Source organism: Ursus americanus, chromosome 4 (genome assembly GCF_024610735.1).
Source record: "Ursus americanus isolate L20-20 chromosome 4, mUrsAme1.1.p, whole genome shotgun sequence".
Classification (NCBI taxonomy): Eukaryota; Metazoa; Chordata; class Mammalia; order Carnivora; family Ursidae; genus Ursus; species Ursus americanus.
In genome coordinates, this window is record NC_142130.1 from 90824625 (window position 1) to 90841059 (window position 16435).

At 47.3% G+C, this 16435-nt stretch overlaps 1 protein-coding gene across 4 annotated transcripts in view; it reads left to right on the top strand.

Annotated features, from left to right (window-relative positions):
* Positions 1 to 16435, top strand: part of DOP1B (DOP1 leucine zipper like protein B) — a 103462-nt gene that overhangs the window by 23445 nt on the left and 63582 nt on the right. For 3 of the 4 annotated variants that reach the window (XR_006782593.2, XM_045813482.2, XM_045813483.2), the window contains exons 3-5: positions 9870 to 10051; positions 10451 to 10621; positions 15796 to 15985. Coding sequence is in view for 3 of the 4 variants with exons in the window: in XM_045813482.2 (XP_045669438.2) it covers positions 9870 to 10051; positions 10451 to 10621; positions 15796 to 15985 (543 nt within the window). In the remaining variant the exon portion in view is untranslated. Of the gene's footprint in view, positions 1 to 9869; positions 10052 to 10450; positions 10622 to 15795; positions 15986 to 16435 lie in introns of those variants that run through there. The other variant, XM_087861788.1, reaches the window with a different exon arrangement.

Here is a 16435-nt window from a genome sequence, read left to right on the forward strand (position 1 = left end):
GGGATGTGCGGGTTCACTCCCCTGGTTCAACAGAAGCGGACTTCATTGGTTCTCTGGGAAATCCCAGCTCCCTGTGCTCCGCCTGTCTCTCGCCGTCCCCGCCCTCCCAGATTGGCACGGTGGCCGAGTCACTGCCATTTCAGGTAGGACGTGACGCTTTCACCATCTCCGCCTTCAGGACTTGGCCTACTTTCATGTGGGGAGTCCTGGCCAATTTGTTATTACTCAGCATCTGTCCTGTTTTCCTTCTGTCTGAAGGGCACCATTGGTGTCCCTTGGCAAGGATTTAATGAATGTTCGGGCTTGTGCCACCTGGCCAGCCTTACTCACGGTGCAGCTTCGGTTTTGCGGCATGAAACGAACAGCCTTTTAAAGATGACCAGCTTCCAGAAGGAAGACCTGCCGGTATTTTACCATTTGCTTGACGCAAGCCCTGCTTCGAAATTGGCTTGCTTGTGTTTCTTTATAGAAGAGCATCTGACATTCTGAAGTCAGTGTTATCACCGTGAAGAGCAGGTTTGAGCGATCTCTTCTGGGAACTCTGGAAAATCAAATGTAACTCACCCCCTTCCCATATTGTTGAAGTCTCTTTAAAAATTTTTTAATTGTGGTAAAGTACATGTAACATACAATTTATCTTAACCATTTTTAAGTCTATTAAAGTACTTTCTGAGTCCGTAGTCTACCCTTCTGGAATTTTTAATCCTGTTTCTTACACAGAACCGGTCTGTGTCGTGCTGAGAGTCCTAGAGAACATCAGGTTGCCAGATAGCGTGATGTCAAAGTAAAACAAAGTGCAGCGCGGACATTGTCGTGGGTGGAGCGAAGCGAGACACTTCCTGGTCTCTGTCAACGAAGCTTGGATGTGGTTCAGACCTTTCTTTTTCAAACTTAGCGTTGTATAGATTTTTTATTATTTTATTTTAAGGTCAGCCTGCTGAGCTGATGCATAAAATGAGGTCCAAACTGTTATACCTTGACTATAGCTGAAGGAATGCTTTCTTGAGGAAAATAAGGAAGGAAGGTTTATTTCTTTTTTTTTTTTTTTAAAGATTTTATTTATTCGACAGAGATAGAGACAGCCAGCGAGAGAGGGAACACAAGCAGGGGGAGTGGGAGAGGAAGAAGCAGGCTCATAGCAGAGGAGCCCGATGTGGGGCTCGATCCCGGAACGCCAGGACCACGCCCTGAGCCGAAGGCAGACGCTTAACCGCTGTGCCACCCAGGCGCCCCGGAAGGTTTATTTCTGCTTTAATCCTAGCTTTTCCTTTCTGTTTAGCATTTTTCAAAGTGATTTTGAAAACATGGCCATTTTTTCCTTCCAGATTTATGAGTTTCCTTGAGGTATTTATTCTATAGCTGAAGAACATTTCTCATCTTTTTTTTAGTATACATCATTTTTATTCAGTGTTTATCATATGTGTTGTATCTGTAATATAAATATATATATTATATACTATATTTGTGTATCCATATCTCTCTATGTATCTGTTAAGCTTACTTGGGTTTCTGATTTCCTGAAAAACACAACCCAAACAATGAAACTTCCCTGGAAATACTCAATGGGCTTTTCCTGCTGGAGAAGCACAGTGCCAGGGTAGAGGCTGGCAAGAACAAGGCGGCGCTGGGGTGGCCCTCCGTGACCCACACCCGGGTTCCAGTCTTGGCAGCTCTCCAACAGCCAGGAGCGGGTAAAGAGGAAATCAGGAGCTTTCAGGCACTAGAAAGTGGACTCAGTTCAGGTGGCTATTTTACTAATTAAGGGTTAAAAACACACTCAGGGGCACCTGGGTGGCGGAATTGATTAAGCGTAGGACTCTTGGTTTTGGCTCAGGTCGTGATCTTAGGGTCGTGAGATCGAGCCCTTTACTGGGCTCTGTACTGAGCGTGGAGTCTGCTTGGGATTCTCTCTCTCCCTCCGCCCCTTCCCCCCACATCCCTGCTCACTTACAGAATCTCTCTCTCTCTCAAAAAAATAAAAACAAAACACCAAAACCTTACGCTCAGGAGAGGCTGGACTGAGTCCCTGGGTCCCTTCAGGATTTATTAAAAGGAGTCCCTTTGTTCTCTGGTGAGAAAAGAGTTTTCAGTTTGTTCAACAAGCAAATGTCACCTGAGAGAGTTCATGGTTCTTGCAGCTCAGCTACAGGACCAGTTGGGTGAAACACAGCATTCATTTCTTTTTTCTTTTGGGTGATAAAATATACATGAAATTTACCGTTTTAACTGTCTACGAGTGTACCGTTTCAGCGTATTTACCTTGAACAACCAGCACCAACATGCAAAACAGACCATTCCCATTAAACACGGGCTGCCCTCCCCCCCCCCCCCACCAATCCCTGGCCCCCTCCCCCAATTCCGCTTTCTGTGTCTGTCACTTTGACTACTCTAGGGACCTCATCTAAGTGGAATCATACGGTGTGTGTCCTTTTGCATCTGGCCTGTTGCACTGAGTGCAGTGTCTTTGAGGTTCGTTCATGTAGTAGTGTGTGTCAGGATTTCCTTCCTTCTTAAGGCTGAGAAACAGTCCACTGTATGTGTGGACCACATTTTATCGATCCATTTGTTGACATTTGGGTTGTTTTCACCTTTCGGCTATTGTGAGTAGTGCTGCAGTGAACATGGGTGTGTAAATACCTGTTTGAGTCCTTGCTCCCAGTTCTTTTGCACATGTGCTCAGAAGTAGAATCACTGGATCATACAGTAGTTTGGTAAACAAGTCAAATACTTAATCTTTTTTTAACTATTTTATTTATTTATTTTATTTATTTTATTTTTTTTAAAAGATTTTATTTATTTATTTGACAGAGAGAGACAGCCAGCGAGAGAGGAAACACACGCAGGGGGAGTGGGAGAGGAAGAAGCAGGCTCCTAGCGGAGGATATGGGGCCGATCCCAGGACCCTGAGATCACGCCCTGAGCCGAAGGCAGACGCTTAACGACTGCGCCACCTAGGTGCCCCATTATTTTTTTTAAGTAAACTCTCCACCCAACGTCGGGCTCGAACTAACGACCCCCAGATCAACAGTGCTCTGCTGACTGAGCCAGCCAAGTGCCCCTAATCTTTTGAGGAGCCACCATCCTGTTTGCACAGCGATTATACCATTTTACATTCCCACCAACAGTGCACAGCACTCAGTTTTGGAACCTCCTAGGCCAAGGCTATTCTAAATTGAACGTTTTCTCTTTCAAAAGCAGCGACAGCCATGGGCATCTGGCTTGATCTCACTCTCAGAGAGCATGCAGCAGAAGGCATCCAATTTCCTACTGAGAAGTGTTTTTCGGGTCCCAAAGGTGGGCTGGCCACATGGGCCAACCACTTCCTTGTGTGCAGGGACACCCAAGTTGACAGCTCCCCGGTAGAGGAGCTCCTGAGTCAGTGGTGGCTGACTGAAGAAAGCCACCATGGCTGAACCAGCACCCTGAGTGGGGTTTAGCAGCCAAAGTGGGGGAATGAGTCATTGGATGACTCGTTCCCTTTTAAGTTTGCCCTGAAAGTGTGGAGATGGTCCCCTCATGGCCATGCGTTAGCCCTCAGCAAAACTAAAGGAAAAGTCTTGTAGAGGGAGAATTTGGGGGAGCCAGAGTGGGAACCTTCATGGTGGCCACTGTTTACTTAATGGCACCAAGAGTTGGCTTATGTTTCCCTTCGGGCACATTTGCGAGGTGCTATAACACTGCTCACCCAGAAGGTGTTTGTTTTGCTTTGTTTTTTTTTTTTTTTAAATTCATTTAGCCAACGTATAGTACATCATTAGTTTCAGATGTAGTGTTCCATAATTCATCAGTTGCATATAACACCTAGTGCTCCTCACATCATGTGCCCTCCTTAATGCCCATTACCCAGTTCCCCACCCCCACAAACACCCACCTTCCCTCCAGCAACCCTCAGTTCGTATCCTAGAGTTAAGAGTCTCTCATGGTTTTTCTCCCTCTCTGATGACTTCCCATTCAGTTTTCCCTCCTTTCCCCTATGATCCTCCTTCCTGTTTCTTATATTCCACATATGAGTGAAACCGTATAATAATTGTCTTTCTCTGATTGACTGATTTTGCTTAGCATAATACCCTCCAGTTCCATCCATGTCGATGCAAATGGTAGGTATTCATCCTTTCTGATGGCTGAATATTCCATCGTATATATGGACCACATCTTCTTCATCCATTCATCTATTGAAGGGCAGCTCGGCTCCTTCCACAGTTTGGCTACTGTGGACAATGCTGCTATGAACATTGGGGTACAGGTGCCCCTTCTTTTCACTACATCTGTATCTTTAGGGTAAATTCCTAGTAGTGCAATTGCTGGATCGTAGGGTAGCTCTATTTTTAACGTCTTGAGGAACCTCTGTACTGTTTTCCAGAGTGGCCGCACCAGTTTACATTCCCACTAACAGTGTAAGAGGGTTCCCCTTTCTCCGCATCCTCACCAACATTTGTTGTTTCCTGCCTTGTTAATTTTAGCCATTCTGACTGGTGTGAGGTGGTATTTCATTGTGGTTTTGATTTGTATTTTCCTGATGCCAGGTGATACGGAGTATTTTTTCATGTGTCTGTTGGCCATTTGTATGTCTTCTTTGGAGAAATGTCTGTTCATGTTTTCTGCCCATTTCTTGACTGGATTATTTGTTTTTTGGGTGTTGAGTCTGATAAGTTCTTTATAGATCTTAGATACCAGCCTTTTATCTGCAACGTCATTTGCAAATATCTCTTTCCACTCTGTAGGTTGCCTTTTAGTTTTGTTGACTATTTCCTTTGCTGTGCAGAACTTTTTATCTTGATGAAGTCCCAATAGTTCATTTTTGCTTTTGTTTCCCTTGCCTTTGGAGACGTGTCTAGCGAGAAGTTGCTATGGCCGAGGTTGAAGAGGTTGCTGCCTGTGTTCTTGACTCTAGGATTTTGATGGGTTCCTGTCTCACATTTAGGTCTTTCATCCATTTTGAGTCTGTTCTTGTGTATGGTGTAAGAGAGTGGTCCAGTTTCATTCTTTCACATGTGGCTGTCCTGTTTTCCCAGCACCATTTATTGAAGAGACTATCTTTTTTCCATTGGATGTTTTTTCCTGATTTGTCAAAGATTAGTTGACCCTAGAGTTGAGGGTCCATTCTGGGTTCTCTATTCTGTCCCATTGGTGTGTGTGTGTGTTTTTGTGCCAGTACCATACTGTCTTGATGATTACAACTTTATAATAGAGCTTGAAGTCTGGCATTGTGATGCCCCCAGCTTTGGTTTTCTTTTTCAACATTCCCCTGGAGATTTGGGGTCTTTTCTGGTTCCATACAAATTCTAGGATTATTTGTCCCAGCTCTGTGAAAAAAGTTGATGGTATTTTAATAGGGATTGCATTGAATGTGTAGATTGCTCTGGGTAGCATAGATATTTTAACATATCTCAATATCATAAAAGCCATCTATGAAAAGCCCACAGTGAATATAATTCTTAATGGGGAAAAACTGAGAGCTTTTCCCCTAAGGTCAGGAACACGACAAGGATGCCCACTCTCACCACAGTTATTCAATATAGTACTAGAAGTCTGAGCCTCAGCAATCAGACAACAAAAAGAAAAGGCATTCAAATTGGCAAAGAAGTCAAACTCTCATTCTTCGCAGATGACATACTTTATGTAGAAAACCCAAAAGGCTCCACCCCCAAATTGCTAGAACTCATACAGGAATTCAGCAACGTGGCAGGATATAAAAATCAATGCACAGAAATCAGTTGCATTTCTATACACTAACAATGAGACAGAAGAAGGAGAAATTAAGGAATCGATCCCATTTACAATTGTACCAAAAACCGTAAGATACCTAGGAATAAATCTAACCAAAGAAGTAAAGGATCTGTACTCTAAAAACTACAAAACACTTACAAAAGAAATTGAGGAAGACACAAAGAGATGGAAAAACATTCCATTCTCACAGAAAGCGTTTTTCGACAGGCCCACAGCCTCATTTCCTGCATGAGGTCTGTCACTCTGGGGGAGGAGGAGCTCTCTTAGGGAAATCCTTTGTTTCCAGAAGTGCTCTGAATCTACTGCATGCAAAGCATTTTTCAAATGGTGATTCTAATCTTCAGTTTTAAGACTTGAAAAATGTTGGGGCGCCTGGGTGGCTGGCTGTCTGCCTTCCGCTCAGGTCATGATCCCAGGGTCCTGGGATGGAGGGTTGGGCTCCTTGCTCAGCAGGGAGCCTGCTTCTCCCTCTCCTTCTGCCTGCTGCTCCCCTTGCTTGTACTCTCTCTCACTGTCTGTCAAATAAAGAAATAAAATCTTTTTTTAAAAAAAGACTTGCAAAATGTCTGTTTAGAAATTTTCTTTAAATATCATTTAGGAAATACTTTATTTTCCCTTTTAATCCTAAATATTAATTACTATTTATCTTGTCCTCTGTCTTCTTAAAAGGAAATTTCATGTTCCCCAAGTCTACCTCATCAATGCAGATTTCCTCCTTGGCTACAGGGTCTCTTGGGATTTTCATCATATTTTGGGTCTGCAGGGATCTTACTTACCTCCAAGCATAGAGCAGTTTGAGCTTTGCTTTTCTGATTCCATATATTTCTCACCCTTCATCGACACACTTAACTAGTGTCCTTGTTTGCTTTGGGGACAGTAAAGGGCATTATCTGTAAATGAGTGGGTTTCAGTGGATTGTTTTAAAATGCATCTTCTCTCCATCTCGAAGTCTTGTGCTTCATTTTCAGTTTGTGATGATAATAAGAGGTGTTTACTGGCTGCTTACATTGCTCTACTCTTTGTATGGGGTGTCTCGTTTGATGCTTGCAGCTCTGTGAGGTGCCATGATCTCCATTTTTATAGATGAAATGATAGCCAGAAAGTTTAAAGAATTTGCCTTGTTAGCAAATGGTGGAATAGGAGTGCTAGGCTCTCACCCCCAAGCTCACATATTAAACCAGTATTATAATATTTCAGTCTTGTTTGTTTGTCTAACCTCAGTGTGGAAGCACTTGTCAAGTGCCAGGCTCTGTGGAACGTGGCTTAGCACAATCACTCTGACCTAGGCACGATTTTAGCCCCGTGATTAGTGGTGAAAGTGATGCAGACGGGTTGACGCCCCTAACCACCCCAAGGAGAGGCTCTCAGGGTCTGTCTGGCCACATCCTGACCCTAGATGAGGAACTTAACTTGGCTCACAATCTCTCGGTGGCTCTGCTCGCTTCTGAACTTGTGTGCTTTGATCTAGCTTGACAACCTCATGGGTGAAAAGAAAGGTATTTTCTTGTAGTTTTAATTGCATTTTTCTTACCAGGAACGACAAGCAGCTTCTCATTTTTCTAAGTACGATCTGTTTATATCCTTTGTTTTTGCTGAATTTTCAGGTCTGACAGCTTCCTTTATCTTTCTGCCTTTCCCTCAACAGCACTGAGCCCCTTTCTCAGACATGCCGTGTTTGCGTGGATTAACACAGACCGCAAACAATGAATAATCCATTCCACATTTACCGGTCGCAGCCTCAGTTCTTGTTACGTTTCTTTTCCTATGTCTTTTTTCAAATTAAATTAAGTCACACATTTAAATGAGAAAGAAATAGCAAGCAGCCTCATTCATTTGGAATGGATCGTTGTGGTTCCTTGTAATTGCGTTTATGTGGGAAGAGGTTTATCAGTCAGGATAGAGAGGGTTATGCCATGGTAACAAACAGTCCCTAATCTCGGTGAGTTTTATATGGTTGAGCTCTGCCTCACTGGGTCAGCACGTGGTTTCTGCTCTGTAATTTCTCAGGGAGCCAGGCTGGGAGGGGCTTCAGCTCAACCCACATGTCCATGATCTTAAAGTCAAGAAAAGAGAACCCAACAAGCTTTGAGTTGGTTTTTAAAGGCTGTGCCTGCGTGACTCATATCACTCCACTCATCCCACTGGCCAGAGTCAGTCATGCTGCCACACCCAGGTTCAAAAGGGTAGAGAAATGGGATTCTGTACATGCACAGCCCAAGGAAGGCGAACGCTGGTGCGTCCCAGGTGACCACCACAGTGGGTGTGCCCCCTCTTTTCCACTTCACACAGCAGAAGTCCTTAGAGTACACTGAGCAGTATGAGAGTGGGTAGTGAGTTAAAAAACAAGTGCTAGGGGGTGCCTGGGTGGCTCAGTCGGTTAAGTGTCTGACTCTTGATTTCAGCTCAGGTCATGATCTCAGGGTTCATGAGATCAAGCCCTGCATTGGGCTCTGTGCTCAGCATGGAGTCTGCTTGATATTCTCTCTCCCCCCATAAATAAATAAATAAAATCGTTAAAAAATTACTTTGTTGGCTTTTCCTTTGTTTTAAAATATCACACTTTTTTTGTATAATGTTTTAAGGTATTTTTGTTGATGACCTCTGGTTATATGGAGGTTTTTTTTGAGGTGCAGGTTTACTGAATTTGGGGGTTTTGTCAGGCTTCCGATGAAAGATATTATTTTCCTTCCTTTCGCTTTACCTCCTGTATAACCTCTGTGTATGTTTTAGGGGCAGGATCACATTCTTTGTTTATAAAAAGAAAGCTGTCATGGCCTTAAGACCATATGGTCCAGGGGCCAGTAGTTGGGAGACACAGATAGAATGCAGTTGGCATCACACACATCTTATGACATTCTTCCAGAATGCCTGCTTTGTTTTAGGCTCTGTGCAGAGTGCTGAAAACCAGAGAGGGGAAGACAACAGACCCAGCCCTCAAGTTTCTCCCCCCCAGGTCAGGCCCGGAGCTGACAATCATTAGGACAGTTGTAAATCGGTGACAGATGTGCACATGGAGTCCAGGGCAGGAGTAACTAAACACGCAGGTTGGGGCACCCTGCCAGAGCAGGGACCATTCTGCCTCCAGGAAAGGGGACGCTAAGTCTCATGTGAGGAAAGTTAGCCAAGTGGACAGGAAGGAGGGTGGGCAGAGGGACAGGGAGCACAGGCAGGAATCACAAATGGATCTGTGTTGCTACAAAGTTTGAAGCTGAAGTATGAAGAGGTGGGGGCGGGGGGGGTGCAAAGCAGGCAGGAGTCATGCTATGGAGGCCTTGGAGTGGCGTTTTAAGAAGCGTGGACTCTACCCTGTAGGCTTTGAGCAAATATTTGCGGGTTGTTCCATAATGACACTTTGTATTATAAGATTGAGTCAGGAGGAGCCACCCAGCCACAGCACTCTGCCTGTGGTCACTTGAGGCTGTGCAGAATGGCATTGATCCACTCGCACTCCTGACCGTGTTTCTCAGGTACCACACATACCCCGGCGGCTTTAGCACAGACAAGGCCTGTGTCCGGCTGGCAGAGGCCTGGCCCAGGACTCCTGTTGCTGCATCCCAGCAGGGTAGAACATTTCTCCTGTGGGATGTGGGTCCTTCCCACCCAGCAGGATCACCAACTGCTGAAGATGCCAGGAGTAATGGCCTAGAGGTGTCCCCCCGCCGCCGTTTCTTCTGGGGTGACCCCTCACTCAGCCACCTGGCCGTGAAGCTGAGCTGGGAGAATGATGGGGATTAGTCAGATCTCTTCTCCCCGAGCGGATTCCAGGGGCTTCCCCAGCACACAGACAAGGGTTGTCTTAGGGATGGGAGTCACGTCCCCTGAGGAAGTCTGTGTTCTGCTTAGGTTTATGTGTGGACTGGAGCCCTCACCGGTACCCAGGTTTCCATGTGTGGCCGAGGAGCTGGTCTGATGGTGACAGGGTCTCCCTTGCTCTTGATTCTGATGCCTGCCTCATCTCCAGGATTGCTAGCGCTTCGCTTATATGTGTGTCCCTAGAGCCTGGCTCATGACCCCCCGGTGTTCCCCATGCAGGTCCTCTGTCTTCCTTTTGCATCTGCTCGTGTCTTCCTGGCCCTGGCAGATTTGCTTTACTTGGTAAATGTTGCTGCCTTCTTTCTCATGTTTTCCCTCTTGTTTTCTAGGCCTTGCAGAGTAACCTGAGGTATTCCTTATTGCCAAGACGGCTCGTTATCAGCAAGAGGTTAGCTCAGTGCTTGCATCCTGCTTTGCCCAGCGGTGTGCACCTAAAAGCCCTAGAAACCTATGAGATTATCTTCAAAATTGTGGGGACCAAATGGCTGGCCAAGGATTTGTTCCTATACAGGTATAGTAGCTTCCCTACCATGTTACATTCTTATTACCTGAAAAATCCATAGTTCAGTTCATAAAATGAGAAAATGACAAACAAAATAGGGAGTGGTGAGCAACAATTCATCGTAAAGACGCCAGCAGGAGATAACCAGTGCTCGCCTGTGAAGCGCATCCTCCCAGGCCTTTCTTTAAGTGGGTTCTAAGTGGGACCGTGATGGACCTACTGTCTAGATGCCTGCTCTTTGCTGAACGGTACGTCGTGACCGTCCCGTGACAAGCAAGCAGACGTCTGCAGCCCCAGTAAAAACAGCCGGCTGGCTGCTTTTGAAAACTCCCTTTGGCTGGGTGATTGTTGCAAACTTCGGATTCGGTGTCTCATTTATCCCTCGTCTCCCTTTCTTCTTTCCCAAAGCTGTGGGTTGTTTCCTCTTCTGGCGAATGCAGCCATGTCGGTGAGGCCCGTGCTGCTCGGCCTGTATGAGAAATACTTTCTCCCGCTGCAGAAGCTGCTCCTGCCCAGTCTCCAGGCCTTCATTGTGGGCCTGCTGCCCGGCCTGGAGGAGGGCTCGGAGATCTACGACAGGTGGGTCTCATCCTGACAGGTGTGCTTGCATGTGGTGCTGCCGCTTAGGGAGTAGCGGGGAAGGAGGTACAGAGGTCTGCACCCCAGGGAAAGGTGCAGAAGTCGAGGTGATGCTTGACATTGCTGTGCTGGTCTCTGCTTGACCAGATACTGTGTCCTCCTGGGAACTGCCTCCAGTTACAGGTGAGAGTCAGAAAGTGAGAAGGTTTCCCAGAGCCCCACGGTCAGCGAGTGGCAGAGCTGGGATCCTAAGCCACATAGGTCAGACTCCAAAGTCTTCCTTCTTCCCATTACACTAGGCTGCTTCTCAGTCAAAACAGAGCCATGCTTCATGGCTGGCTGGGGCTCGCAAAGGCGATGCTAAGCAGAACAGCTTGACAAATTTCAGCAGCACTTGGGGAAATGTGTAAAGCTCATACGCATAAAAGTTCACGTAGGGGTTATTTTTTGGTCATGCTTAGGAGCAGAAGGAAGCATAAATCTATTCAGACTACTGGGTATACACAGTATCCTGTTTCTCTGGGGAATTATCTCCCATCCTATTAACTGTTCTGAGTGATCGCTGATTAACCTCTGTTAATAGGACCTGCTTTAAGAAACCCTGTGCAGCCTGACTGGGAGGTTTAGAAACCTCTGTGCTTGCAAAAGTTTCCATTTGATTGCACCACGTACTGCTCACATTTCCCCCATTCCAGAGGCCCCAGTCACACCGCCTTTGTCACGTTGGCAATGACGGGGGCGGGGGAGGGCTGGGGTAGAATCAGGGAGTCAGTCCAAGGTCTGTTTGGAGTGCTCCCCTAGACTCAGAGAAACCAAATAATTAGAATGGTTTGAGGGATTGTGGCCAGTGACCAAGGGTACATTTAAGTCATGAGCATTTGTAGTAGAATCGGACAAACCTAACCAAAAATTTGCACTTCAAACATTTCAAGCTTTCACATAGATCAGGTGGTGGCTTCCTCCTTCCCAGTGAAGATCCGCCTTTGCAGTGGGTTGGGTCGGTAGGATCCACTTCCTTAGGACGCAGAGTCTGTCCCGTTGCTGTTTTACGCCTGTGGCGGAACACAGGATTGGTAGGTGTGTGGAGGGAAGGAACGGAAGGTCATGTTGGAGTCAGCGAGAGGACCCTTACCAGATCTGTCTTGACCTCTAGTCCCAGGCTCTTTCTACAAGTTCTGGCCCATTCATGTTTCCCAAACAGATCCGTGTATGTGTGTATATAAATGTTTTTTCCATCATCTGACAGAGGAACACATCAGTTCCCAAAAGGTATTGCAGTTTTTTTTAATTTGTAAGAATGAATCACACCAGAAGAGTGTAAATAGTTGTTCTCTTAGTTGATCAGTGAGGGTTCATTTGAACAGTTGCTAAAGTTGCTTAACATGGATTTTTTTGGTGTGATTCCTTGACATCGAACCAAGAGCTGAGTAGAGCTGCATGAATCACCGAGTACATGGAGCTGTGACAGAAAACCAGGCCCCATGTCTGCAGCACCCCAAAGCCATTCGTTATCAGCTCTCCGAGGTGGATGCTGGCGAGGGTTCTAGAATCTCAGAGTGGGTGTGTATGGGCACAGTAATCGGGATGACGGCACCAGAGTCTTTGGTCCCTGTATCCATGTTAGTTTGAGAGAAGTTGGCAACTCTTTCCTGCCCTAAGTGCTCAGGAGCCGAGGCAGCCACCCCAGCAAACACTGCAGGATAGGAAAGGGAGGGGCGAGGGGGGTCCTCATGTCCCTGTTGGCAGCAAATGCAGAGGGCTGAGTTAGGCTGGGGCCGCTGCAGGCCAGGTGACTCATGAGTTCCCTGGAGGCGCAGACTGTTCCTGGCTTGTGCTTGTCCGTGAACCCTAAGAACGGAAACTCTGGCCAGTGTTAGGACTAACGCTTCACCCTGGCTTTCTAACCCTTGTGTGCCTGCAAACTACTCCTGGGCAGATCTTCTTCTTCAAAGTGTGCAAGAAGTCGCTTCACAGCTGTGTTTTGCTGCACTGAGAAAGTAGGAGTAGTGGGGAGAAAGTACCAGACTCCTCTTCTGAGGATTTGGGGGAAAGGTGACTATTCTCAGAGGTCTGTAAGCAAGCAAAAATGTGAATCAGCGGTTCTCAGCTGGGCTGATTTGTATTCCCCAGGGACATTTGGCATCCTTCTTCGGGCTGTTACCACTGGTAGAGAGGGTGCTGCTGGCATCTAGCGCTACAGGGACACGATTGTCCCCACGACAAAGGCTCGTCTGGCCCCAAAGTTCATCGTGTCAGGGTTGAGAGAGCCCAATTTAAATAGTTGAAACATATATACATTTTTAAAGATTTATTGATTTATTTGAGAGAGAGAGCACGCACACGTGCTCACATGCTCGAGCAGGGGGGACGGCGGGGGGGGGGGGGAGAGGTTGATTCCAGGCATCATAGTGAGCTCTGCCGGTTCTAAAATTTTTTTACCCCTCTGGGCATGGACCCAACTTATGGTGTGCAGGACGCTGTTGTCACTGTTGTGCTCGTTCAGATGCTCACACCCCAAGCTCTTTGCTCTTGTGACAGCTTGGCTTTCCAGGACCCTCCACTAGGCAAGTGACTACACGGCCTAAGTTGGGAAAGGCTTGGGGTTCACGGCAAGCAGTCCGTGTCACTTGCTATCCGTGGAATAGAGGAGAGCATGTTGGTGTCGTCTGAGTGAGCTGGTGTTCACAGGAGGCATGAGTATGCCAGCCAGGGCGAGGCAGGGAGGGATGGAAACGGGGGGTTTGGAGGTTGCTGATTGATTCTGAATAGAAAAGATTTGTGTCCTGGGCTCTAAACTGTGTGTGCTAATTTTGGAACTTCACATCTGAGTTGATGGGAGTAATTCTTACTTAGTGGGGAGTTACTTGACTCCTAACCCAGTTATCTTGCTCTTCACTGTGCTTTCCATAGCAAAGGCTTATCATAATTGCCCTTTTGTGAACCATGGCATCATTTAAGTTTTTAATATCTATTAAGTTTTTAGGATAAAATGAGACTTAAGCTGCATTTCTTTAATAAAACTAGCCAGAGCACTCTTGAGTATTGAAGAAAGGATAGCTGAGGTGGCATTTCCCAGATTTCTTGTCAGTGGAACCCTTCTGTGGAACAGCTTGTGGCCAGTGTTCCGTGGAACTGACTTTGGGAATACGCTGTTCTGAGCAAAGCGGGATGTGCTATCAGTGTGTGCGCTGCAGTGTTTGCGATGGGTTTTATTTCAGCATCAATCTTCCCCTGAGAGGGATCCTGGAGAGAGGGGAGCAGTCCCGGGGGCTTTTTCGATTAATCTCCTGCTGTAGTAATCTGCCTAGCTCGGGGACATCCTGTCTGCCCAGGGGATAGTGCCCCCTCTGCCCCACCTGCTGCGCCATGCTTCTGCCTCAAATTGGGGCCTTTGCTGCGCTGTTTTCAGAGCTGGGCAAGATAAGCTATATTTGTTTGCTGAGCCTCAATAGGAAATCAGTCGGAATCTTCAGCCACGAAACCCTTCTGTGTGCTTCTCCTAAACATTTGGCTGTTACTCATGCCTCTTCAGTTTTGTTTTTTTCTGTGAATATGATACTGTGCATCATTTGGACAGTAAAATTCAAATATTTTATGAGATAAAAAGTTTCAGACTAGCCTTAAAGAGAACAAAATCCACTGTTAAAATAAAAAGGTAGTAGGGGCACCTGGATAGCTCAGTCGATTAAGCGTCTGACTTGGTTTTGGCTCAGGTCATGATCTCAGGGTCGTGAGATCGAGCCCCGCGTTGGGCTCCACGTCAGTGGGGAGTCTGCCTGAGATTCTCTCTCTCCCTCTGCCCCTCCCCCCACTCACATGCTCTCTCACTCTCTCTAAAATAAATAAATAAATCTTTAAAAAATAGAAGATAGTAGATAATTTTTTAATGAAAAGTCTTTGTATACCTGGAAAGGAAGCTAAAGACGATTTGAGTTGTAATAAAAGGGAAAGAGTGGCGTTCATTTCATGCTGATTTTGAGTGCCAGCTACATGTCTGACAGTCATCCGGATGCTAAGGACGTGTCAGCAAACAGTGCAGATCCGGTGGTCATGGAAGGCGGTGGGGCCCGAGCGACGGCTCTGTCCACCCATGCGAAGTTCTACACGAGACTCTCCGGTCCTGCTCAGAACATCTCCATCGCTCTTCTGTATCTCATAGCTGACAGCTCACATGCACAGACGTTAAACTCGTCTTAGGGACCACTGCCAGGAAGCAGACACAGGATTTGGACGACAGCGGCCTGACTCCAGGAACCTGGGTAGCCCACTGCATCACACTGGGCTACTCCTTCTGTGATGTTTGTGTGTCTTCTTTGCAAACAGGAGACGTGAGGGATGGAATTTTCTTGGGTTTTGAGTCCGTTCGCTCATTCAGTGAAAGCCCCTTGTGGGAATTTGCCTCTGCTGTTTTATGGGCAGGGGCAATCATCAGCCTGGCAAAGCTGTTTTCATTGTTGACGGGGAAGGTGCCTTAGTCAGCTGCATGCAGGCCACTGAGCAGAGGGGAGGCCTGGCTTCGGTCAGCCTCCATGGAAAAAACAAACCCAGATGTGCTGATGACGCTGCTTCTCTTAAAGGACGGACGTGAAGTTGCTGATGGCGTGTCAGGGGAGAGAGACCAGATAGAGATAAGGGACAAAGAAATGTCAGGCATCAGCAGGAGAACTTCCCAGAGCGGGAGTCAACATAGGGGCGTGCTATGGGCAGAGTGACAGGCTTCATGGAATTTGCGTCGAATGGGAGGCCCAGGCAAATTTTGTCCCCAGCGTTTCTAAAGTCAGATGTCCCCTGGCTCTGCTCAGGTGGGGGGGATCTTTGCCATTACCTCAGTCTCCAGTCAGCTGCACCAACCTCTTGAGGCTGATCTGCTCGTCCCCTTTGTGGCGGTGGAACCGCCCCCCCTGCTGAGTCCTGCAGGTCCACAGCAAGGCCATGGGCAGGGATGAATCTCTATGCCACGGTGACACGACCCGTCAGACACTCCTGTTGGCCAAGAAGCCGAACCTCTCAAGGACATGTTTGTTTTAGCAAACTCTGTTTCAGTGACAGCCAGCAGGTGGACAGAACAGAAAGGCAGGAGATGGCAACCACTCAGAATGATGAAGAAATAGGGAGAGCAAGGGAGCGGTGGCTGCTGGGACCGAGCCCTTACAGTCTGTATCTCTTGTCCACAGAACAGATGCTCTGCTCCTGAGGCTGTCCCTGGTGGTCGGCAAAGAGGTGTTTTACTCTGCCCTTTGGGGGAGCGTCCTGGTGAGCCCGGCCATCCGCCTTCCCGCCTCACTCTTTGTGGTGGGCCACATCAGCAGGGACTTGCCGGGCAAGGAGCAGAAGTACATGCTGGGGACGGATTACCAGCTCACGGTGGGTGCTTTACTCCTCACGGGAGCAGAACCGGCCGGGGCAGGGGGGGCGCCGGCTTCCTCATGCACAGGTTTTGTCCGCTGGGACTGCAAAGGGACATCAGTGGAGAGCAGCAGGGAAATGGAGGTGTTCTGGGCTTCCCTCTGCTGCTGAGCAAGATGAGGAGGCGTCAGTATGCAGGATGAAACCCAGAGGGGTGGTGTTTGTTTTTCATATATGCGTTAACGATTCACATATTCAAATACATATTTGCACCTAACGAGGGCCCTTCTGGAGGCCCTGCCAGCCTTCAGCAGTATGGTTAACTGTGAGCAGCGCTCCAGGGGCCTCGCAGAGTCTGCTGCTTTAGCTAGAACCTTGCTTCCTCCCTGGCCTGTGTCACACTGCTCACCATCCACGTATCAGGTTCTCCTCCTCCTCTGGTCACTGTCTCTCTCAGTCCTGCTTCTG